The following is a 25,363-nucleotide window of genomic DNA, read 5'->3' as shown; positions in this document are numbered from 1 at the left end:
TGGGAAGTGTGGTTTTCTCTAAATAAACAGAACACCTCGTGTTCCCATGGGAATCTCTTTACAATGGCCTTGCAAATCATTCTGATGGGACATTCTAAAGGCAAACCTTAAATAAAATATTTGGTGTCAGTAACTACAATGTGTGATTCAGAAAACTAGGACAAAACAACATAGCTTTGATTGACTTTGTTAGAACAGAGTTCTGTAGTTCTTCATTTATCCATTGCTTTTTGGTTTACTTCTAACCTACAGAAAGCACTGGTTCTTGTTCCGAGCAGTAAGACTGGCAGACAGCAGTGACAGCATCCCTTATGTCAAGGCCCATCCCAATTTTGAAGACCCTGTGACAATCAGGCACTATGTAAGGAAGCCTGCAGGGATGCTATGGCAGCTGGTATTACATAACAACTGTGAACTCTGCACCTGAAACCAATTTTCACTTTCATGTTCAAGAATGAAAAGCCCTAGGGGTAGTGGGAGGGAGAGTAGAGGGGGAGAAATAATAAAGCCACAGCAATGAAAGATAATTCATGTCTGCATAGCACTTTACAGGCTATAAAAGGCTTTCACAGCCATTGCCTCCTATTTTTCACAGCCATTTATTTTGAGGTAGGTGCTCTGATGATCTCCACCTTACAGATGAAGAAGCTGAGGCTCAGAGACGGGGCCTGTTTCCTCAGTTAGTAAGTAGTAGAGTCAACATTCAAAACTACACCTTTTTTGACTCCTTGTTGAGTATATGGCACTGTCTCAAAAAGGCCAGAGATGTAGAATTCTCTGTGGAGGCTGGGATATAGGGGCAGAACTTACAAATGAACAAACGGTGGGTGGCAGAGAAAGGAGCTGAACCTGGGTCAGCGTCACTGACAGGGCATAAGGTGCTCCATCTGCAAACGCCAACTCTTTTTTTTTTTTAAATGCTGCTGTGTCATCTCCATAAAATCGTCATCCTTAGTAGTTTTTCTATCTTTTGCTCAGGAGGTGTCGGCACTCAGAAATAACAGCCGACACAAGGGTATGAACAATTACTTGGTCTTGTTTTGGCAACTGCATGGCTGGAAAGGGGAGAACAGCACAGTACTGGGGGTGGACGCCTGTGGTTGGCAGAGACTTGGCAGACACCGTTGTAACCAACTCCACGAACACCATCTTTAAACTGGAAGCAAGTCACAGTAAGAGGGATTTGGAGTAAGACCCAAATATGCCCTCATGATAAGGAAAAACAAGTTGTTCTTTTTTAGAACTTTTTCAAAACTAGAAAAGAGAGAGGAGGGAAGTGAAGACCAGTGGCAGGACATTAAATGTTCTAAATGTAGTGTTTAGTGTCTGCACTGGATAACTTATGAAGAATTAACTGGGTTCCTAGAGCCACAGAATGTTAGCGATGAGAAAGGGTTTGGAGTTCATGTGGTTTACAGATGGAAAGTCTGTAGCACATGATGACGTCACTCCCCCTTCCGAACGCTCGACATGCATCACAAATCTATCATTGCCCGAATTACTGCTGAGCCTCACTTGGTCTCAATACTTTTCAATACGATTCTTCAGGCAGCTACTACCAGTTGGTCAAAGGGCAATCTTGATTAAAATCTGTTTCTTATATCTCTGTTCTAATCCAAGCTAGTCATTTTACATAGGAGAGAACTGAGGTTCAAAAACGTTCAGGGATTTCTTCAAGGTCCCATGGTGAATTAGTGATTCAGTGTCTTCAAAGGATCTTCAGAAGATCTGTTACTATACACAGTGCCCTGAAAATCAGGCTTAGTACATAGTTAATGCTATATAAATATTGCTGCTTGTATTAACTTGATAGGTAGTATGAAATGGTTGAAATGTACTAGATAAAACATGAAGAGGCTTGGATTACAAACTATAGGGAAGAGTGGAAATGTGTAAGTTTCAGAATTAAACTATCCTGACTGGACCTGCAGTGCCATCATATTAGTGAGGTGTAGCACTCTTTGGAACTTCAGCTTCCTCATCTGTAAAACGGGGTATTAATATAAGGTATATCTCATAATTTTGTTGCAGAAATCAAATGAGATAATAATAGATGTAATAAAATTGCTTTGTAAGGACTAAAGAACTAGAGGAAATATAAGGGCAAAACTTGAGAAGAGTGGAGAAAGGAGACGAATACGGGCACCATTTTGACTGATTCCAGAGGGAAAGTCTGGGGTCTCCTCACTTCAGTATCTCAATTTCACTCAGATCATTTCTTCAAGATCCTTGTTTTGAAAATCCTACTTAACTGATGAGCACCAATGGGTTAGGAGGATAATCATCAGCTCCCCCATACCCATAATGACATAAAGAGCTTCACTGGGCTTTAAGGAAGGCAGGTCTTCAGCTTGTAGAGATTTGCAAGGTTTGAGATGGCATCTTGCATAATTAGACAATGTGCATTGTAACTAACTGCATTTTAGCTGGTGCTCAATATACTTGGACTTCGGAAAAAATAATTATTCTATAATTCTTGAGATGTTGCAGCAAAGGTCTGAGCTACTTATTAGAAACTGAGGTTAGTGTAAATTCATGTGTATGTGTGTGTATCTCAGAAAATAAATGAGGCTTTCAAGTAAGGTTGGCACAATCTGTAACTCCAGAATGCAGTGTGAATGGTGCCCTCTGGAGCTGTGAAACACACGGGCCTGGGCTCTTCTTTCTAACCACTGACTATTATTTTAGCCATTTTGTCCCTGAGTGGACATGGAATGGTCCTAAGAGTAAAAGATAACACCTGAACATTAGTGAAAAGAGGTCTTTTTTTGTATTTGTCTATACTGCTATCCACAAAACATAGAAGTTAGTCATAACTACAGCAAAAGCCAGGAATTCAGTAGAAAACTCCAGCCTGGTTTGATTTCAAAATGGCACTTTCATGAAACCGTGTCTGTCCCAAGCCTCTGTCTTTTGTCACGCCACTGCCCTTCCTAGAACGCTTCTTCTTCAACTTACTGAGCTGGCAAGTGCCTCATCGTTCCAAAGCTCAGCTCAAAGGCCCCTTCCTCTTTGAAATCATCTCTGAAGCCCCACTATTCTTGGGCCAGACTTTTATTCTAGAAACAGCCACACTCTGTGCTTTTTTAATGTATTGATCTCTCTCTCCCTCTCTCCCTACACGTGTGCTGAGTTCCAGAGTTCATTGAGATTCATACTGGGTATTAAGGTGCCTGTGAGAGAGCATGACATAGAGCGGATGATGAATGAACTAAAGAATATTCCTGTGTTATTCCTCATATTTCTATCCTGGAGAAAGAAATATCCTTTTTTCCCTTCTAAGCTATGACAAAGGCTCTTCCTACTTTTGTTCACTTGTAAAGGAAACAATTTGAATGGCTAACCTTCTGTATTCTCAGATGAGACCCAAGCCAATAGAGATTATTAGACTCCACATTTTCTCTAGTAACATCCTAGAGTCCAGTTCCAACACTTCTCTCTTCTCATAGATAATTCAAGCTGTTTGCAAGTGTTTCCTTTATTCACTCAATAAACATTTATGTGTACTTACTATTTGAGGGTGAAAAGAATTATTGATTTCATCTTGGAGCATTGCAATCAAAAACCTGTCAAACAGCTGAAAGCCCTGGTGCAATTTTTATAACTTAATGATTCTGGGAAGAACATTCCCGTCTCTGAAGGAGAAGAGAGGGGCTTCTGAAATACTCTAAAAAATGATTTCTGAAGGAAAAGGTAGTTCCTATATACTTTCCATAAAAGGGATTGAAAGAACAAGATTTGATGTTTTTCCTTTCTCTACCTGTATCTACAGGATGGAAGCACAACACTTAAAAACTGAAAACTGATGCCAAAGAAATTAGGGTCAAGGGTCTCCACGAATCCCAACAAATAAGTTGTATTTTCCTTATACTAAATTGAGGGTACTTCAGGCGCAGGGAAGATAATCTTTGGTCACTTCTTAACCAGCCAGGTTTCTTTGTTTTAAAACCAAATGAAGAGATGGGGGAAGGCAAATACTTTCCCAACTTGGGATAATCATAAAAGTATAAAAGTAGGAAGAATGTACAAATGTTAAAGATCACGTTAAGAACAAGAATACTTTAATTCCTTTCATCAGCAGGACTTCTTCTGTTGAGGAAGGAAATGAGGGGGTTCTAACGTTATTTGGTTGATCAAAGGCATCTCATTACAACTCTTCTTCATTTCGTTCTGTGGTGTGTTTCATCTTCCTCCTCCATCTGTCATCTTTCCTCTTTTGTGCTTTTTTTTCTATTTTTCTACCAATCTGATTATCCAAAGCCTTTCTCAAGATCCAGATTGAATTTGTCACACTTCCAGAACACTATTTGATGTTCCACCTCAAAAAAGGCATGGTTTTGTAAATTACCATGCTGTAATGGAAAAAAACAAAAATAAAAGCTATTCTATTCTTCTCTTGTTTTCAATTAATACAAGCAAAAAGACAAAAAACAAAAACAAAACTAAAAAAACCCCAAAACAGAAACCTCCAACCAATTTCTATCTTGGTAGCTGAGGGTCATATGTATTGGGCCTGCCATTTTCTAATATCCTCAGCAATTGCTTTTTGAGTAACCCATTTCATTAAGGCGTATAAATAAACATTACAGAAATTGTAAGGATCCCAGTAATAACATGTACCTATGTTAGTCACCAAAAACCTGTAAGTGGTAAGAAACCACAAGAACAGATAAAAAGGATGTGCTTGCCATTGGGTGAATATTTTTATATCACTAAGCAAATGGCTTGAGGTGACCAAACAAACACCAGAAATAAGTTTTAAATAGTTACCTACCTTTTCACTTAAGCTTTCTGATCCAAGATTTGTTCACTTTTAAACAAAATGTGAGCTCCTTCAACATTAGAGGATGAAACTTTTTCATCTCTTCCCAACCATCAAAATTTAAAGTTAGATATAACATAGTATCTACCTCAAAATATTAATCAAGGAGAGAAGAGATATATAAGGTTCATGCTCCATTTAAAAGGAACACTGTATTTTATCAGAATTTCTCTTGTAAAGGGGAGCCAGGAACAGAAAGGAAAAGGCAAAATGAGAAGGAAAATAAAACCATGACAACTTTTCAACCTTCCTGCAGGGAGTTTAAATTATTTTGGAGGGCAGAATGTCAGAATCCACCAAGTTGAACTTTACCCCCACCTTCTCTAGGAAAATTGCATCATCAGGCCACAGCCAACTGAGGTTGGAGTCATTTATTAGCAAGACTGCTACCTCTCGCACAAATCACATGAGTCCACCCACCGCCCTAGTGTCTTTGGTATCTTTCCACATCAGATGATGATTTCATTTCAAGCCATTTGCTTTGGATGAGGATGATAAAGGGCAGCAATTGAAAAACAACGACAGCAAAAATCTGAAATGCACACCACAGGCAAAGGGGCAACTGCAAAGAAAAGAATCACAAACCAAAGCAATAACTTACGGTAGCTACTTTCGCTATCGCTGGCATTAGAAGAAACATGTTCTGCAAGAACAGCACAGCAAATTAAAGAGATACCAAGCATTGGAGAGCAGCCAGAACTTAAAGGAATACCATGCAAGGCTACTAGAAATGTGAGCGAAAGGCAAGTAAGAGGCCGTAGAGGAGACGCATTGAGAAAACTCAGATAAGATGAAGATGAAAACTTTATCTCTCTTTTCCAGGAAGCTACTACTTGATTGCTGTATCTTCTTTTTTAGCAAACAGTAAACTACGTTTAATTATAAAAAATGCATAATGTCCATCTAAGCACTTTTCTTTTTATGAATACTTTGACCCATTCATGTTGCTCTGATTTTCCAGATTCTTGTTACAAAGGTCAACGTCTCTCAGCTGGATGTTCTTGACTATAAATTCAAGAGATTCTGGTATGCAGGGACTGTTTTCTGCAGGCTTTTTGTTGCTCTATTTTGCCTTTAGGTATTTTGCAGGAATATTGCATTTCAACTTGCCAATTGATCCCTGGAATCCCTTGAATTTTATTTCTATTTAAATACTTCCTAAACTAATTCACAAGATGAAAGGGATTGTTGAAGAACTTTCCTGCTTCAGTGAGTGTGTAGGAAATCTTGGAGGAAGAAATGAGTCACTGAAAAATGTTTTATGAGTCAGTTCAATATTTCCTTGTTTTTATTTTAAGATTCTTGCTTGGATAGCTATTAGGTTCTGGAGGAGTGGAACAGGCAGAAGGTAAACGGTCTGAAACTAAGCACAGGTTCTGCCACAAAGTATGTTTTTAATTCATGCTGAATGACTGCACAAGTATACGGTGATATCTCGAACCTTTTTTTTCATAAAAACACAGTTTAACTAGCATAACAGGGATATACCAGTTATGTGCCAGAATTAGGGCTTTATTTCCAAAATCACTTCCTTTCATCTGTACCTATTTACTAAGCTATAGAAGATAAATTCATCAACTTACTAACTTCTTTGTATATCAGGCTAATTGAATAAAGAATATGTGACTATTTGATTTCTGAAGCTCAATAGCAATAAATTCAGCTTTTTAAAAAGTGACAACTGTTGTACATCTTTAGAAAAAAGGAAAAGAATATAGAACATTATTCTCTAACAGTTAAAAAAAGTGCTTTAAAATGTATTTGCTATTATAGATTCTTGGATAGATTAGTTTCCATTTTTTAGCTTTATTAAGATATAACTGACAAATAAAATTGTAATATATTTTAAAGTGTACTGTGTGATGATGTGATACATGTGAACACTGTGAAAGGACTCCTGCAATCGTGTTAGTTAACACATCCTAGATGGATTAATTTCAGAGCATGAAACTAATGAAAATCAAAGCATGGGTTAAATTCACCTGAATCATTTCTCTTTGTGTGAGTGTTTGACCAGAACTGCATTATTAATTTAGGTACATATGTTACAAGTGCAAAGAGGCACTAGGGAAAGAAGTGTGGATGAATTAGTGCATATTTGTTTTTTGTTACTGAAAAGAAAGTCTAAGTACGTACCCAACAATGGCATATCTTCACGTGTGTGATCATCACAAGTACCTTGACTTGAAGATGACAGGTTTCTTTTTGTTTTGTTTTTACTTTTAAAATAATTTAGAGTGAAGCTACACTATAGAAATTTAGAACCATGCAGTGTTTTATTTAACGACCAATCTCTCTTAACATCAAGATAGTGTTTAACAGAATTTTTCTATTTTGTAGGTAAAAAGAAATTCAAAATATGTTCCAGCTAAAGTCCAAATTATGGCTACCAGTAGTGTTAACTGACAAATAACTTTACCTAGTGAAATCTGTTCAATTTTTAAAGAGTAAACAAACCTTTGGATTTAAAAGGGCATCATTCTAGATACAAAAAGGCATAACATATTTTTGACTCTCCAATAGCAACTACTTTTTAGTGATGTTCATATTAACAATATATTAAAACACTCCCCACCCCCACTGAAAATTTAAGAAATTCTCTCGGGTGGTACTTGATGCTATCCAGATACTGTTGAAATCAACATTTGAATTTCAGCCACCAATTCAAGAAAAATTTCATGACATATTCCATACAGAGACTCAAAGATAAAGTTTTCATCTTTAAGGAGATCAGTAGTTACTCTTGATCAGATTTTGTTTTCTAAACATACATATCTAAAAAAAGAGTCCAAATTAACAATTTGAAGGATGACAGGTATCATTACGCAGGGTTATATAACCAGCCCTTGAAAACAAAGTCCAGCTCAATGTTATTTTGTTTTATAGAAATGAAATGAACAGCTTCTAAAAATATTGCCCACAGCTGTTAAATTAAAACAAAAAGAAAACAAACAAAAATGAACATGTGATACAGCTGCAAAAGACACAAAACTGTTCTTAGTTCATTGATGCCTACACAATGGAGTTAATATTAAAGAAATAAAAATCATAGTATAGTATATTAATACACAGAATTATTATTTTTTATTAGTGCAATGGGACACAGAGTAAAGGCATTAATAACTAGAAAATTTTAAAGTTTAATATATTTTTCTTTCCACTCTAAACCATAAAATGAAGATCTGGTTATGCAATGCAGCTAATAAATCACTGATAGAAAAACATATTAATATACATATCTAAAACTTTATCATACAAACATTTCAAGCAGGATCACCGCAAGTCAGAAAAAAAAAATCAGTCAAAGTTAATAGCAAAGAATTATTCATGGAAGATCAAATAGCTTAATATTTACTTTTTGAGAATGCATGTTCCTTTTGACTATAACACAGCTCCTTTACCAATAGCAAAGTACAACCCAATTATGGAATTTGGCAAGGTCATTAAGTATGTCTGGGGGAAAAGCCAGAAGAAAGAATATAAAATACATTTCTGCTTTCCTGTTCTACAGCATTTAACTCGCCCTTTCTTTCAACATGGTTTCTTGCTCCCTGAGAGGTATCAGGCGGCAGAGCAAGGGATGCCACGGCGGCACCAGGACCATGCTGGTCACAGCACACGGTCAGAAAGGGAAGGTGTGAACTGCAACGGAAGTTACAGTGCCTGAGACACTTTGCTTTTAAATGCTGACATGCAGAACAAAACGGCTGAAAATTGCTTTGTAGGAGCATTCACAGCTAGGTAACAAATAAAACTCAGTATCTTGTGCATGCTAGGAGTGAAAGGCCCTCGAGAAAAGGAACAAAAGCGAAACTCAAAAGGAAAGAAAAAGAAAAGAAAAGTTACAGTGACCATTCCTGGGAACTTACTCAGAGTCTTTGTTCCATAACCGTCGTCACCTAATCCGGGGATGTCCTGCATGGAAGTCCCCAGAGAGAGCAATGAGAGAGGGAGAACAGCCACGGAAGAGGAAGGAAGAAGTCAGTGGAGTTGAAATGGATACTACCATGACAGACCGTGTTGCCTGAGCAATCTGGATCCCATGCTCTCTTCTTCTGAAACAACTTTCACCCCAAACTCCCTGGACTGAGACTCAAGGATTTGTAAAGCAACTTGAAAGGTTTAAGCAGAAGATTGTTATGAAAAAGAGAAAGAGTCAGCAGATGTCATTTTTGCCCACTGTCAGTACTGCCACAGCAACGTACCACTGGGAGCGATGATCCCCTCCAAGTTTCATGGCCAATTCTTAGTCTGAGCATCCACCCAATACAAGCTCACTGCTCAGTAAGGAAGTGCTTAATATTTGCTGGGAGGGAAAGAGTGAACAAATGCTAGTAATCAATAAAGGGAATTTAATCACTCCCAGTTAGCTAGCATTCCAAAACAATATACGTGGCAATGGAATCTAATATTTCTGTCCAGAAAAGAATTTGTCTCGAGCCCTTGGAGAGTTGCATGATAGAAAACGCGAACCAGACCCAGTCCTGGTCACAGATAAATGCTGTTTGGAAGCAAAGTCCCTGCTTCCTCAGGTCCCTCTCCAATGCGTTCTGCAAAGAAGAGCTCCATCCAGGGAAGGATCCAGACTGCAGCCAAACACTGGTCACAGTAGTAAGCCCTGACCTGCCTGCCTGCCGTGTTTGTTTGCCTAGGCGTGTGGCGTGGGGGAGCCTACATCATGCGTGTTGCCCGTGAAGGATTTTTTTCTCTTGTGTTGCAGGTGACATTCTCTTCGAGAATCTACTTACGTTCAGGATCACTGGTTTCCTGCTCACTCTGCTCCTTGTTCTTGTAGAATGGGAATTTTCGTGAAAAGATGAAGCTCTTTTTACGCTTGTCATTGAATGACTGTGAAGGAGAAAAGGCATGGGGCAAAAACAGGGGACGTCTAATTGTTGTCACACTCATGCTGACAAAACAACTAGTTTGTAAAAGCAGAGAGAGCTGTAGTGATGCAAGTGGATAGTCTAAAGGGGTGCGGGAGGGTCCCTAAAGGCAGATTTTAGTTTCCAGGAGTGTAAATTCTGAAAAATGACACCTTGGAAAAACTGTCTCCTAATTAAGAGGCAGGTAAATGACGACGGGGGAAATGAATATTAAATTGGAAGTAGAAGACCCTCTGTCCGGCTCTGTAACTTGCTAGTTCATCACCTTAGACAGGTAACTGAATCTCTTTGAACCTCAGTATCTACTTCATCTGCATACTGAGGATGATGACAGCAGCTCTTAGGTTGTGAGACTCATGTAAGGCAGTATAAACATAAAGTGCTATACAAATGTCATCTTTATAATCATCATTATCATCAGGTAGAAAAGACTTTACTAGAGATGCTAGACACATCAGTGTCTAGATGTCTTTTTAAATAACTGGAATTTGAGTTACTTCAGCTTGAATTTAATTAAAACCTCAGAGATGTGTGTGGATTTATGATATATGATGATTTAGTTCCCACACAGATATATGATAATTACAGTATTATATTTTCATTCAAAAGAGATTTTAAAGATAATTGAGCTCCAAGCCCTCACTTGTAGACAGGGGGCCAGAGGCACAGAGAGGCTGAGTCCCTTGCCAATATCGCAGAGCTAGCTGGTGACAGTCAAGACACCATCAACCAAAATCTATTAAAATTGTTGCTAAAGAGGTATTAACTTGATATTCACTCAAGCAAGGGAGATATAACGGCCATTTATCTATATTCTGATATGACAAGAAATAATGGAAGAAGCGCTGTCCTTAAAAATGTAAACCACTCCATTAGCTTAAATGAGGTGGAATTTAAAATAATACAGGTAGACATAACAGAATACCTGTATCAGAACTTATTCATTCAAGTGAATATCAGATGCTTGCCTAAAAGACTTCTTAAGAAAAAATCATTTATTCCCACTGTTGCTGTTATGTAAATGCTATCTGGGGTTCTTCTTTGGGAAACGTGTTCTTAATCATTTTATAGGCTATAAGCCCTGCAAGTCTTGGTAATTTCATATTGACGTATCATTTTAAAAACATGTTTTGCCAGCTTATTTGACTGACTTGGCTCTGAGGGTCTCTCGCCAAGAAACAAGATTTGTTACCACACAGGTATTACTGTGCCAAAGACTGAAGGTAATTTGACAAGGGGTATTCTAAAACGGTTTTAGCAATGACAGCCGATAGGAATAAATGCAGAGAGAGCAAGGTGACTACTTGGAAAAAACAGCACTTGTTTGGATATTTTGGCCCATTGGCGGGAATCAGTTATGTGCTCTTATGAATTTGATGCTTGACAAAATGGTATAAATAACTTATTTTCTTTGTATACTCACGCACTCCTATACCTAATATCCATTTTGGTAGTCATGTTCATTTAGGAAATATTAAAGTATTAAAATATTGGCGCTGTCATTCAGTAATTCATTACTTTTTTAGTTACTAGGAAATTTCACCAAAGTCAGTTGAGCTTAATTTTATGTACCATTAAGAAGGCTTTAAGAAAACCAATAAATCAAATATTTAATAAATCCTGAAATTAGAGGACACATTTTGTACTTCATATTCAAGAACTAGAAACACATTCTCAGGGAAAAAAAGAAGTATCACTTCAGAATTTATTACTCTGTTGACAGCACTTGTGTTCAATATAGTTTTATCATAATTTGTAATTGAGGAATTGGTGTCCAAAGACAAGGCTGGGAACTACCCCCCAAATTTTCCCAGTTAAAAAATGGTAAGTCCTTAAAGGAACATTAAATATTCTTGCATCACTCCAGTTTCATGCCACTTTTACATTTCAAGCATATTTAACTTCAGTAACTGAAAATAAAAGAAAAAAAATATCATGTAAGAATTAATGACACGTGATATTGCAAGATATGTTAGACATTTAACTTCAACGTTACGGATGGCTTGTCATGCAAAAAAAAAAACCACTTACATATTTTCATGCAAATACAAAACAATGCCAGGAGGAATAAAGCCTGGGGTTAAAATGTAGACATGAATGCACAATGTGGAGGCCTTTGAGAGCCATATGGGGCCGCATGCAAACCACATCGTTTAAATTGTCTCTTGGGGTCAAAGGAAAATGAAAATGTGTTGTTTGTGATTCATTCTTTTATCTTTTCAAAGCAAGGACTGTAATGTGTTAACATTTCCCGAGTATGAAAATGTTGTGTATCATGAGTCATCTGATTGGGACATCATAATATTTAGCACCACACTTTTTTTAAAAGAACAGAAAATGCATAATAATTCCTCAAAAATGAAATTATCTATCATATCAGTCTATTACCGAAAGCCACTTTGTACTGGAGTTAAAGAAAAGGTAATGGAATCATTCATTGGTGGTCACATTGCCTTACATTTATGGACACAAAACCAAATCACAACTTCCCTTCACACGCACAGATTTAAAAGTCACACATTTAAGGTCTTAAACATTTCAACTAGAAGAGATTATATGTGGTTTATGGTGCTCTAATCTATTCTTTATTTTGTTAGACATGTGTAATACCATTATATAAGCTTTTGTTTTCATTGCTGTTAATTTTTTCTTTTAATTTAGAAAAGAAAAATCTGTTACACGAGTGTTAGGTGAGAATAATAAATCAGCACTTTTACTATTCATGGAACACATCGTCCTAAAGCTAACCTACAGCTCTATTAATCGTACTTGATCAGTGCTGTTTTCCTCTACATTACAGTATCTTAAATTCCAATCCATTGTCTTCATGGCAGAAAACTTCTTTGAGCAGAGATTTTGAAAATACCAATCACACGTGGCAAGTGGAAAGTTGGCATAACTAAGAATTCCATTGTGGAATTTGACCTGGATTATTGAGTTCTTATGAACAAAAATGGTAAAGACAACAAGTAACATTTGCTGAGCACTTATTATGTGCCAGGCTTGGTTCTAAAGGCTCTGCCTATGCGAATCTCCACACTAACTTCATGAGGTTGGTATCATCATTATTCTCATATTACAGATGAGGAAACTAAAGTTTACAAATCTTCTGTTACTTGCCCAGAGTCATACAGTTGGTGAGCAGTGAAGTTAGAATCTGAATTTGCAAATATTCCTGGTTGCAAATACTGCTGTTCTTAGAGCAAGAAAAGTTTCCGTAACTCAAGCCTGTTTCAAGTTTATATTTAAAATCATTAGCATCTGACTTTCTGAAGTGACACTGTAATCTGTCTTCTTTCCCACAGCTTCACTGCTTGGCAATTATTTATTTAAGCCATCAGATGCTATTGGCTTCAACAATATTTTTGTGGGATATCCTGCTACAATTTTTTGAGCCCCTTTCATGTTTTTGCGGGTTCTATTCTATTGTACTCGTTTTTAAATAATGTACAAAAATAAAGTAAAAAAATTTCAGTGTGACAGGTTATGAATGGCTTTTAAAAGGTAAATCTATAGACGAAGCAGATTAGCGGTTTGTTGGGGCTGAGTGAGGGTAGGGGGTACAGAGAATGGGAAGTGACAGCTAATGGGTATAGTGTTAGTTTTAGGAAAGATGAAAATGTTCTAAAATTAGATTGTGGTGATGGTTGCATAACACTACCAATATAGTAAACAACACTGAATTGGACACTTTAAGTCTGTGAATTGTATACTATGTGAATTATATCTCAGTAAGGTCTTAAAAAACAAAAATACCCCTCTCCCTAACCTCCACACTATGGGATGAGAGCAAACAATCACAGCATGTTTTAAATTTTACTTGGTGTAAATAATTTTTATCTTTAATTGAAAGAGAGGAAACCTCCCTCCACAACCCTTGCAATCAATCAGATACACATGCCTTGTTTATCTGATTCTGTTGTGTCTCTGTTAAATGAATACCTTTCATGTTGTGACAGACATTAGAACACTCATTCCAGGAGTCAGCATATTATTGCTGTCACTCAGAAGTCGCCAAGTTGTTAGGTCAAATGGCACGAAATTGTGCAGCCTGACCCCAGAATGTAATGGCATTGGTGAACTGGTTTAAGGTAAAATACACGCTCCATGAAGAAAAGAAACAAAACAAAAAACTCAAATTGCTCCTTCTCCCACTCAAATCCCATGTTTTTAAAGATACATGAGGGAATCTTGATGTGTTTTTATCCTTTTCATTCAGAAAACTTCAAAACGAGGGGCATTTTAAAGTTTTTCTTCTTCGTGTTCTAATTTTTCAAGCTTCAAATGTTTCATAGTTCTAAAAAGTCACATTCAAGATATGAATGTTCTCTGTGCAGAATTTGATTTAAATGTATACTGAGCTCATATACACCTTTTTCTGTGACCTCTTTTATCTCTTATAAATGTTTCTTTCCTCTTCATTCTTGTCTCTCCTCCTCTAAAATAATTGTGTTCCCTTTGGAAGGCTGTTACCATAAGTTTGGGCCACCACTTTGTATTATACACATCATGTTTTCATACAGAACAAAAGAGAAGTTTAAAACAAGAGAGGTCCAAAAACAAGTAACAATGAAACAAAGAGGTTGTTAAAGGAAAGACAGGAGTTGGCCTGAAATATGTCTGTTTTAGAAATGTGTCTGAATGGATGTGTGTCTGTAACAGTGTCCCTATAAATGTGTCTCTAACAGTGTCCCAGGGTTCTGTTTGCAAGGCTAACGAATTAATGCATCTAGGCACTGAGCATCAATAGCTGGTAACATCACACACACAAAAAGACAATCAGATGAATGTGCTTCCTGATGGGAAAACAAAATACTACCACAAAGTAGTTCTGTAAACCTCTACTCTCAAAAGAAAAGGAAAGAAAACCCTCCTTTGCCAATGAGTCTGAATCTAACCAAACCTCTAAATCCAACTACCAGCTTACAGAAATAAAGATGACAGAGAAACCTGCTAAATTATACTACAAAGAAAATCTGGAGTAAACTCTATAAGACAAATGACCTGGTTTCTTAAATATAAAAATGGAAACAAAACAAACAAAAAAATGGGGGAAAACATATAAATCAGAAGAGAACTAAGAGGAATCAACCAATTACAATAGATTTCACTTCTGGTTCAGGCAAAGAAATTGTATAATAAAGAAACAAAAAAGCATTTATGATATTTATGAGTCAAGTTAAGACCTGAAATAGATGGAATATTAATCCAATAATTATTAATTTTTAAGTGTGATAAATGGCATTGTGGTCATGCCATATTTAAGTAGTTACAGTTGAAATGATTTAATGCATTGAATTTGCTTCAAAAAAATATGGGAGAAACATAGTACTCTGACTACTTACCCTCAGAATATATTCTAAAGATAGAATTGTAAAGAAATTTTGAACTTCACTTAGGAGGCTTATTGTCGGTTGAATTCTGAAACTATTTGGTGTGTGAGTAATGAGCAAGTGAGTAAAACACACTGATGTTGTGAAACAACGTTATCCTTGTGAAAGAAGGGTAAGGTACAATCATGGAATGAGGTAAGGAGAGGAAAAATCTTATGATGGTAAATAGTAATTAGAAGCATCTGATATAAATTTATGATTTTTCTAAACAAATTTATTTTTCTTTCTCTGCCCATTAAAGGAGGCTAGATGTAATGATATCCCAGAAGCAAAAAGCACACCTGGTGCTCAGACTTTGCTTTCTAAATGCCATTTCCTACAAAAAAGAGCTAGGTTTTTGTGTTTTTTTTTTTTGAGAAATGGCTGATTCCATGAGCAGGTAAAGTAAAAGGTAAGTCTGAAACATTTTGTTGGACTGGAAAGTAAAAAGTACTAAACATAAACACAAAAATAACACAAAATTTAGAAAACCTAGAACTAATGATGGCATGTCAAAAGGACACCAAAGCCAGTTTAAAAGTGATCACACCAGCCAAATCTAGACAAGTTGAATACTAAAATGAATAATGACAGAAATGGAGTATAACACATTGAATTAAAAAAGAAAATCATAAGTCCATAAAGATCACCCAAAATACCTAAATTAAATAATTAATAATGGGGAAAAAGAGAAAGTTCTCTTATGTAGAATGCTAATAACTATAGAAGAAACAATAAAGTTAGGAAATCACCATTTTTTGACTACCATAATAATAATTAATTCAGGCAAGAATCATCAGTGGTTAATAAAACTATTGATTAAAAATTTGTTGGGGAACAGCATACATTATCTTTTTTTTTTTCATTTCTAATTTTATTGATTTGAGTCCTCTCCCTCTTTTTCTTGATGGGTCTGGCTAAAGGTTTATCAATTTCGTTTATCTTCTCAAAGAACCAGCTTTTAGTTTTACTGATCTTTGCTATTGTTTTCTTTGTTTCTATTTCATTTATTTCTGCTCTGATCCTTATGATTTCTTTCCTTCTACTAACTTTGGGTTTTGTTTGTTTTTCTTTCTCTAGTTCCTTTAGGTGTAAGTTTAGACAGTTTATTTGAGATTTCTTTTGTTTCTTGAGGTAGGATTGTATTGCTATAAACTTTCCTCTTAGAACTGCTTTTGCTGCATCCCATAGGTTTTGGGTCGTCGTGTTTTTGTTGTCATTTGTCTCTATGTAGTTTTTGATTGCCTCTTTGATTTCTTCAGTGATGTCTTAGTTATTTAGTAATGTATTGTTTAGCCTCCATGTGTTTGTGTTTTTTATGTTTTTTCCCCTGTAATTTATTTCTAATCTCATTAGTGTTGTGGTCAGAAAAGATGCTTGATATGATTTCAACTTTCTTAAATTTACCAAGGCTTGATTTGTGACCCAAGATATGATCTATTCTGGAGAATGTTCCATGTGCATTTGAGAAGAAAGTGTAATCTGTTGTTTTTGTATGGAATGTCCTATAAATATCAATTAAATCTATCTGGTCTGTTGTGTCATCTAAAGCTTGTGTTTCCTTATTAATTTTCTGTCTGGATGATATGTCCATTGGTGTAAGGGAGATGTTAAAGTCCCCCACTATTAGTGTGTTACTGTCGATTTCTTCTTTTATAGCTGTTAGCATTTGCCTTATGTACTGAGGTGCTCCTATGCTGGGTGCATATGTATTTGTAATTGTTATATCTTCTTCTTGGATTGAACCCTTGATCATTATGTAGTGTCGTTCCTTGTCTCTTGTAACATTCTTTAAAGTATATTTTACCTGATATGAGTATTGCTACTCCAGCTTTCTTTTCATTTCCATTTGCATGGAAAATCTTTTTCCATCCCCTCACTTTCAGTCTGTATGTGTCCCTAGGTCTGAAGTGGGTCTCTTGTAGACAGCATATATATGGGTCTTGTTTTTGTATCCATTCAATGAGCCTGTGACTTTTGGCTGGAGCATTAAATCCATTCACATTTAAGGTAATTATCGATATGTATGTTCCTATTAGCATTTTCTTAACTGTTTTGGGTTTGTTTTTGTAGGTCCTTTTCTTCTCTTGTGTTTCCCACTTGGAGAAGTTCCTTTAGCATTTGTTGTAGAGCTGGTTTGGTGGTGCTGAATTCTCTTAGCTTTTGCTTGTCTGTAATGCTTTTGATTTCTCTGTCGAATCTGAATGAGATCCTTGCTGGGTAGAGTAATCTTGGTTGTAGGTTCTTCCCTTTCCTCACTTTAAATATATCGTGCCACTCCCTTCTGGCTTGTAGAGTTTCTGCTGAGAAATCAGCTGTTAACCTTATGGGAGTTCCCTTGTATGTTATCTGTCATTTTTCCCTTGTTGTTTTTAATAATTTTTCTTTGTCTTTAATTTTTGTCAATTTGACTACTATATGTCTCGTCATGTTTCTCCTTGGGTTTATCCTGCCTGGGGCTCTCTGCGCTTCCTGGACTTGGCTGGCTATTTCCTTTCCCATGTTAGGGAAGTTTTCGACTATAATCTCTTCAAATATTTTCTCGGGTCCCTTCTCTCTCTCTTCTCCTTCTGGGACCCCTATAATGTGAATGTGGGTGTCTTTAATGTTGTCCCAGAGATCCCTTAGGCTGTCTTCATTTCTTTTCATTCTTTTTTCATTCTGCAGCAGTGAACTCCACCATTCTGTCTTCCAGGTCACTCATCTGTTCTTCTGCCTCAGTTATTCTGCTATTGATTCCTTCTAGTGTAGTTTGCATTTCAGTTATTGTATTGTTCATCTCTGTTTGTTTGTTCTTTAATTTTTCTAGGTCTTTGTTAAACATTTCTTGCATCTTCTTGATCTTTGGCTCCATTCTTTTTCCGAGGTCCTGGATCATCTTCACTATCATTATTCTGAATTCTTTTTCTGGAAGGTTGCCTATTTCCACTTCATTTAGTTGTTTTTCTGGGGTTTTATCTTGTTCCTTTATCTGGTACATAGTCCTCTACCTTTTCATTTTGTCTATCTTTCTGTGAATGTGGTTTTCATTCCACAGATGGCAGGACTGCAGTTCTTCTTGCTTCTGCTCTACGCCCTCTCGGGACACTTATCTTCTAACAGATGAATCATTAAAAAGGTGGGTAGGGGCTTCCCTGGTGGTGCAGTGGTTAAGAATCCACCTGCCAATGCAGGGGACATGGGTTCAAGCCCTGGTCCAGGAAGATCCCACATGTCACGGAGCAACTAAGCCCATGTGCCACAACTACCAAGCCCGCGCACCACAACTACCGAAGCCTGTGCACCTAGAGCCTGTGTTCCGCAACAAGAGAAGCCACCGCAATGAGAAGCCTGCGCACTGCAATGAGGAGTAGCCCTCGCCTGCTGCAGCTGGAGAAAGCTCGCGTGGAGCAATGAAGACCCAACACAGCCAAAAAAAAAAAAAGTGGGTAAAAGTGCCTTTATGGTGGAGTAATCTGGTAGATACCACCTTAACCAAGTGATCAAACTTAGCGTCACAGTATAGTGGGATAACCTGAAACCATGTGCCTCCTGATGGAAAGCACTGAGAAGTATACAATATCACTGATATAATATCCTTGCCAAAAATGCATTAGACGAAGCTAACCATGAAGAGATAATCAGCAAATTAAAATTAAGAAACATCGTCTTAATCCTCTTATGTCACTGTCATAAAAAACAGAAAAGGCTAAAGAACCATTCTAGATTAAAGGAGATTAAGGAAACAGGACAAATGAATTGCAATGTGCGATCCTGGATTGAATTCTGAATTAGAACAACAACAACAACAGGCCATAATTTCTACAATGTCCTCTTGAAATAGTTCAGGGGAGATTATCTATCTATCTATCTATAAATATCTCATATATTTCAGAATATACAAAACAAGATTGACCATGAGTTGGTAACTGTTGAAGCTAATAGGTACAGAGGTTCATAATTCTATTCTTTCTACATTTTTGTAAGCTTGAAAATTTTCATAATAATGAACTTCATCTCTTAACTTATACCATACACCAAAATTTTCTAGAGATAGATTGCAGACCTAATTCTAAAAGCTTGAAGTATACAATTTCTAGAAGAAAACAGAATATACTTGTAATCTGAGGCAGGCAAAGATTTTGTGGATAAAACATAAAAGCACTTACGGTAAATTTAGAAAAATGGTAAACTGGATTTCATCATTAAAAACTTTTGCTTTTCAAAAGAGGTCATTAAGAAAATAAAAAACCAAGCCACAAACTGGGAAACAATGTTTAAAATACATATATATGATAAAGGAGTTTTATTCAGAATATTTAAAAACTCCTACAACTGAACAATAAAAAGCAAAAACATACAATAAAAAATGGGCAAAAGACTCAACTGGATATTTAACGTAAGATATGCAAATGGTCAGTAAGCATGTGAAAAACATCATTAATCATCAGAGAAATTTAAGCCAAAGCAAGATACCACTCCATACCCACTAGAGTGGCTGAAAGGAAAAAGACTGACAATATTAGGTGTTGGTAAGGATATGAAGCAATTGGAACTCTCATATGAATTGTTAGTGGGAATGCAAAATGGTATAGCCACTTTGAAAACACTTTGACAGTTTCTTGTAAAGTTTATCATACAGCTAACCTATGCTTCAGCAATTCACCCTTAGATGTTTACTCAAGAGAAAAATATGTCCACAAAAAGGTGTGTATAAGAATGTTCATTTGGAGAATTCTAATGTCCATCAACAGGTAAATTGATAGACTGTGATACACTGATACACACAATATATTGCTATTGCTACTCAGCAACAACATGGATGAATCTCAAAAGCATTATGCTGAGTCGTAGAAGGCAGACACACAAGAGTATGTATGTATGATTCCAATTATAAGAAGTTCTAGAACAGGCAAAACTAAGATATGGTGGTAGAAATCAAATTCGTGGTTGAAAAGTGAGAAACTGTGTCTTTATCATGGCTAGAACCACGACACTTCCCCAAAATATATTTCTAGCCTAGGCTACTCTCCTCAATATATATAGGTATATCTTCTTTTTTTTTTAATTGAAGTATAGTTGACTTATAGGTATATATTCTATATCTTGACTTGGGTGCTGGTTATAGAAACCCTTCCCCCTTTGTCCATCTCATAAACACTGACTCATTTTTAAGGTTATATGCTCAGATGTTCTACCCAAGGTTGTCACAGTGAGTCTACTCCTTTTTACATAGCTCTCTCCTACTACATTATGATCTCAGAGCAGGCACCACATCCCTTTCATTTCTGTATGTAGGATCTAGAGAAGGTAGGTACTCAAATATTCATCAAATGAATGCATGAACTGAAATGCTAAGGGATGATTCCCACTGGGAATATGGGGAGAAACTTTTGGCAAAAAAGGAGAAGAAAAAGAAGGAAGAGAAGGAATATAACAAACATCTGGAGAAAAGGGGGAGAAGTAATGGAAGAAAAAGAACCATGGCCAAATGAATAATGTTTGTTTTTTTTAATTGCATTTCTTGGCAGTTATCTCTCAGAATCTGTTTTTCTCATAATTCTGTGCTCAATGATCTGATCTAGTTGCTGTTTATTATTAGTAATAAAAATGTGCTGGCTCAGCTATTTGCTTGTTTAATCTCTGAGCCTCAGTTCTGAATATTTAAATGTGATAATGTATAAAAAGCTATTATCATAGTGCCTGGCATTTATTAAAGCTCAATAAATAGGAGCCAATTATTTTAATGGTGACATATCATTAGAGAGTATTTGGAAGCATCAGCTTTAATGAATGCTTAACAATGGAATGAAATTAGAAATCTATAACAAAACAGAAATTTAGAAAATCCCCAAATATGTGGGTATTAAAAGAAATGAAAACACTATCCTAACTAACCAATGGGTCAAAGAAGAAATTATAAGGAAACTAGAAAAGACTTTGATATGAATGAGAATAAAGACACAGATACCAAAACTTATGGCAGCTAAAGCAATATTTAGAGGAAAACTTATAGCTATAATATTAAATATTATAGCTATAATATTAAAAAAGATCTCAAATCAAAAGTCTAACCTTCCACCTTAAGGCACTGGAAAAAAGACCAAGCTAAGCCTAAAGCAAGCAGAAAAAGGCAAATAATAAAGATTAGAGCAGAAATTAATGAACTATAGAGAAGAGAAAAACAACAGAGAGAAATCAACAAAACCAAAAGTTAGTTCTTTGAAAAGATTAACAAATTGATAACTGTTAGATTGGTTAAGAAAAAAAGAGAGAAGACTCATTACTAAAATAAGGAATAAAAGAGGAGATATCATTACTGACCCTACAGAAATAAAAAGAATTAAAAAGAAATACCATGATCAGTTGTATACCAGTAAATTAGACAATTTAGATGGACAAATGAAATGAACAAATTCCTAGAAAAGACACAAATTACCAAAACTGACTCAAGAAGAAAAATAACTCTGAACAGATTTCTAACAAATAAATAGATTAAATTAGTAATTTGAAAAACTAGCCACCAAGAAAAGCCCAGGCCTAGCTGGCTTCACTGGTGAATTCTACTAAACATTTAAAAAAGAATAAATATCAATTCTTCTCAAACTTCCAAAAGACAGAACTCATTCTATACGCCACCATTACCAGACACCAAAATTAGAAAATATATCACAATAAATAAAAACTACAAACCAATACATCTTATAAGCATAATAACAACTTAATATTTCATCAAATGGATTTACCACAATTGGCTTAAACATTCCTGTATTATTGGATACTTCTGTAGTTTCCCATTTTTAAGTACTCTATGTTGCAATGAATATAACATTTTCTGTATTTCAAATTATTTCCTTGGGATAGATTTCTAGAAGTTGAATTATTGAGTTAAAAATTATGGATAGCTAAAAAAATCTGACATGTGCCAAACTACTTTCAAAATGATCTGTACTAACTGACATCTCCTCTAGCAACCATTTATTCTTAATTTATAATTGGTCCCAATGATGTGTCCTGTCTGCTTTTTTTTCTCCCCTTCTAACACCCCCTAATTACCCCATTGCAATGTAAAGCTTCTATGAGAAAGGTACATTTTAAGTCTGTTAGCCAAGGGCAAGATTTATTTAATCAAGTTGAAAGAGAACACTGATACATCCCACAACTGGGAAATTAAGCTCTGTTTTTTTTTATTATCAAATTCTCTGCTTGAAGAGTAACTTTTCTAAGAGAAATTATTTGTCACAGAAGTGTAAACTTTACATTAAAATCTGAAGCTACCAGACAATAAAAATTACTATGAAAATAATATATTTACAATTCAGGGCATCATACCCAGAGACATACTGAAATAACTGGTCAAACGATTATTCTTGAGTAGTTCATGAGTATTGTACCAGTACTACTACAATCAAACGAAAAGTAAGACTTTGATCTATTACTGTAGACAGTATTCTCTAAATGACCTGAAGACTCTTTCAAACTTGCTCCTGATTTTTTTTTTTTTGCGAGGTTGGGGCAAGGAGGTTATCATTCTGGATATAGAGCTCTGGTGCTAGTTTTAGTATAAATCTATTTGTTAAGATTCAAAGTATTCCAGCATGGATGTGGACATGACCTCAAACTGGGAGAATCAAAGTATCAGAGAATCAAACATCAGAGATGGTGCTGTTGTACGGAGTTGTCGACAACGGAGCTTCTTCCACAGTCCATCCCATCTTGCAAACTTGAAACTTTGTGTGGTCACTGGGCCATAGCTACAGTTGTTGGAAAAAGTAAAAATGGCTTTCTTCAAGTTCATTGTAGCTGATGGAACCTTCATACTGCTGTTAGGGGGTCACTCATTCATTTATTTATTCACTTTATTTATTAATACATTTCTGATTTTCACTATTCACTTTATTCATTAATAAATTTATTTAGTGAATGGCTACTATGTCCTTTTATGTGCCAAGCCCTCTGCTGAGCCCTTAGCAATTTGGTCTTCACTTAAATAGATATTGATATTTGTGACTAGCGCAAAGGATGATAACATTCAGTAATGCATTCTGACAATGTGGCATTTTCTTTGTCAATTCGTGCATCATTTTGTGTAGTAGACTCCATAGGAAATTGCCAAGCTATGTGATTCCGATTAGTTGCTTCAGAATTCTAGAATTGTCCAGCATTTTGGCATTAAGCCACACAATACTAATGGCTTATGCAACAACCCACAGGATCTGAAACCAAAGCAAAACTAAGCAAAAAACCCCAAAACTTGCATTTCCAACTTTACTCATTTTCAAGATGTTCTCATCAATGGGACACATTGGAATGATTTTTAAATCTCATGTGTTAGACAGAAAAATGGGGAACAGAATAGTTGAATGGATCAGATATGTTGGTCACACTGTTAATTTCTTGATTTCTCCATTAACGGTTTTTGCTCTTTCTTTCCTCCCTCCTTCCCTTCCCTTCCTTTGATTGCTATTTGCTACAACCCAAAGGTTCTAGTCAAAGCCTAGAGGGTTAAGCCTACAAGATGTGGCTGTCAGGACATAATTGACCACAAGCAAGTGCCCGCTGGAAAAGTTCTAGGAGTCAGATGGGGGTCCAATTAGCTGACTGGTGTTGGATGGGAAGAATGCCCTTCAGGAGCCAGAGAAGCCAACAAGCATCCACGTGGAGTTGAGAATCAGACTGAGAAGCAGGAGGAGACCTGGGTTTCCACTGTGACTTGGGTAAGTCACCTCATATCTCTGGGCCTGTTTTGCCATCTGAAGAACAAGGTGCTCGGACCAGCTGATCGCTGAGGTTTCTTTCATCTCGATCATTCACAGAATCTGAAACCTCATTCAAGGTCAATTTAAAGAAATTCCGTTTTTCTTCTTTCTGTTTTAGCAATCTCTAAATACACTGATAATTGAGAGAGTTCTTCTATTCCTATGATTTTTTTGTTCTCCAAAATCTGGAGTTTTACAAAATAGCTGATAACGTCGTAACCTGAATGAAATCCCATTTAATTATATTCAATGAACCTTACCTGAGCACCCACAAACAAGGTTGTTCGGCTTATTCTCTATTATACTCCTCTCCCTCCTCGTCACACAGATTCATCCGGTTTGCAATCTGAGTTCTCTAACTGCCTTATTGAAGTTAGTTTTATGTTTCATCTTCAGTCTAACTCTGTAAGGATGAGGATCTTGTCTTAAAGTTTTCTTTTGCACTTCCCCCAGTGCCCCAGAACAACATGTGGAACAAAATCAGTAACAGGGACTTGCTAATCGTAATAGCATTTTCCTCCCTAATATTTGTTAAATGCTTACCCACAGGGGAAGTACTTTTCTAAGTGATTTGTATGGGTTAACTATTCTAAGTGCTTTTCACTAATTATCAACTATTTTGTGTCCACATTTTACACACAAGGAAACCGAGGTACAGAGCAGTTGGTCACTTGCTCAGGGTTTACACGACTGTGAGTCATCAGCCAGGTTTCATACCCAAGCAGTTAGTTCCAGAGTTGAGCCCTTAACCCCTATGCATACTGCCTTTCTGTGACTGCTTGCCAAGATTCCAAGTATGCATTCCACCCTGCTTTTAGCATATAGGCACTTTAGCCATTGCTGAGAACTTCTCCAGGCAAATTACTTTCTGTGGAATTTTATACTTTTATCTCTGAAACATAATCTCTGGTACTTTTTTCTTTTCAAATGGTTTATTGCAATGAGATTTCTGTGATGGGTCCCCTAGGGTCAGTGATAACACTGAATGTTTTCTACTATTATGAAAATAATATGCTCATTTGCAGGGAGGACGCCACTCCTCAATTTCATTTCTTCATTCCTACGAATGCCAGTCCTGAAACTTTCCCAAGGGCTCCTCTTCTTTTTGTAATCCCTCAGGACAGTCCTCACTGGCTGATTCTACATACCTACCCTGGAGGTGATGTAACACCATGAGGCCAGCAGGGAAGCTGTAAGCTGACTTACCGTTACCTGTGTGAGGAGAAGACCCTCACTCAAATCAATATATTGATTTACACTAATAGAAAGTAATAGAACACTGTCTTTCCTCCTGTTTCCACTGCCGTCTGTCCAAGCACTTCTGAAGTTATTCATCTCTCATGAACCTTTCCTGAGAGAAGGCTTTCCTAACTACTCCAGGTTCCTTTACCTTACACAGTTACATCCACTTATTCATGCACCAAATATATGCTGAGCACGTGTATAAGCCAGGTGCTGAATTAGGAACTGGAGCTGCAATAAACTCTCAAGGACCTCACAATTCAGTGACAGAGAGAGATTCCTAAGTTACTAATACAGTGTGAC

General features: G+C 36.5%; 1 protein-coding gene across 12 annotated transcripts in view; it reads right to left on the bottom strand.

Moving 5' to 3' along the window:
* Positions 1–25,363, bottom strand: part of DLG2 (discs large MAGUK scaffold protein 2) — a 928,219-nt gene that overhangs the window by 16,720 nt on the left and 886,136 nt on the right. For 7 of the 12 annotated variants that reach the window (XM_065883319.1, XM_065883313.1, XM_065883316.1 and 4 more), the window contains one exon: positions 8,692–8,737. In XM_065883319.1, coding sequence (XP_065739391.1) covers positions 8,692–8,737 — 46 coding nt within the window. Of the gene's footprint in view, positions 1–5,423; positions 5,466–8,691; positions 8,738–9,570; positions 9,671–25,363 lie in introns of all 12 variants that reach the window. The other 5 variants (XM_065883310.1, XM_065883311.1, XM_065883314.1 and 2 more) reach the window with 2 other exon arrangements.

The sequence above is a fragment of the Phocoena phocoena genome, chromosome 8 (genome assembly GCF_963924675.1).
Source record: "Phocoena phocoena chromosome 8, mPhoPho1.1, whole genome shotgun sequence".
NCBI lineage: Eukaryota > Metazoa > Chordata > Mammalia > Artiodactyla > Phocoenidae > Phocoena > Phocoena phocoena.
The sequence above is the reverse complement of the archived record's forward strand: the minus strand, read 5'-3'. Positions and strand labels throughout refer to the sequence as shown.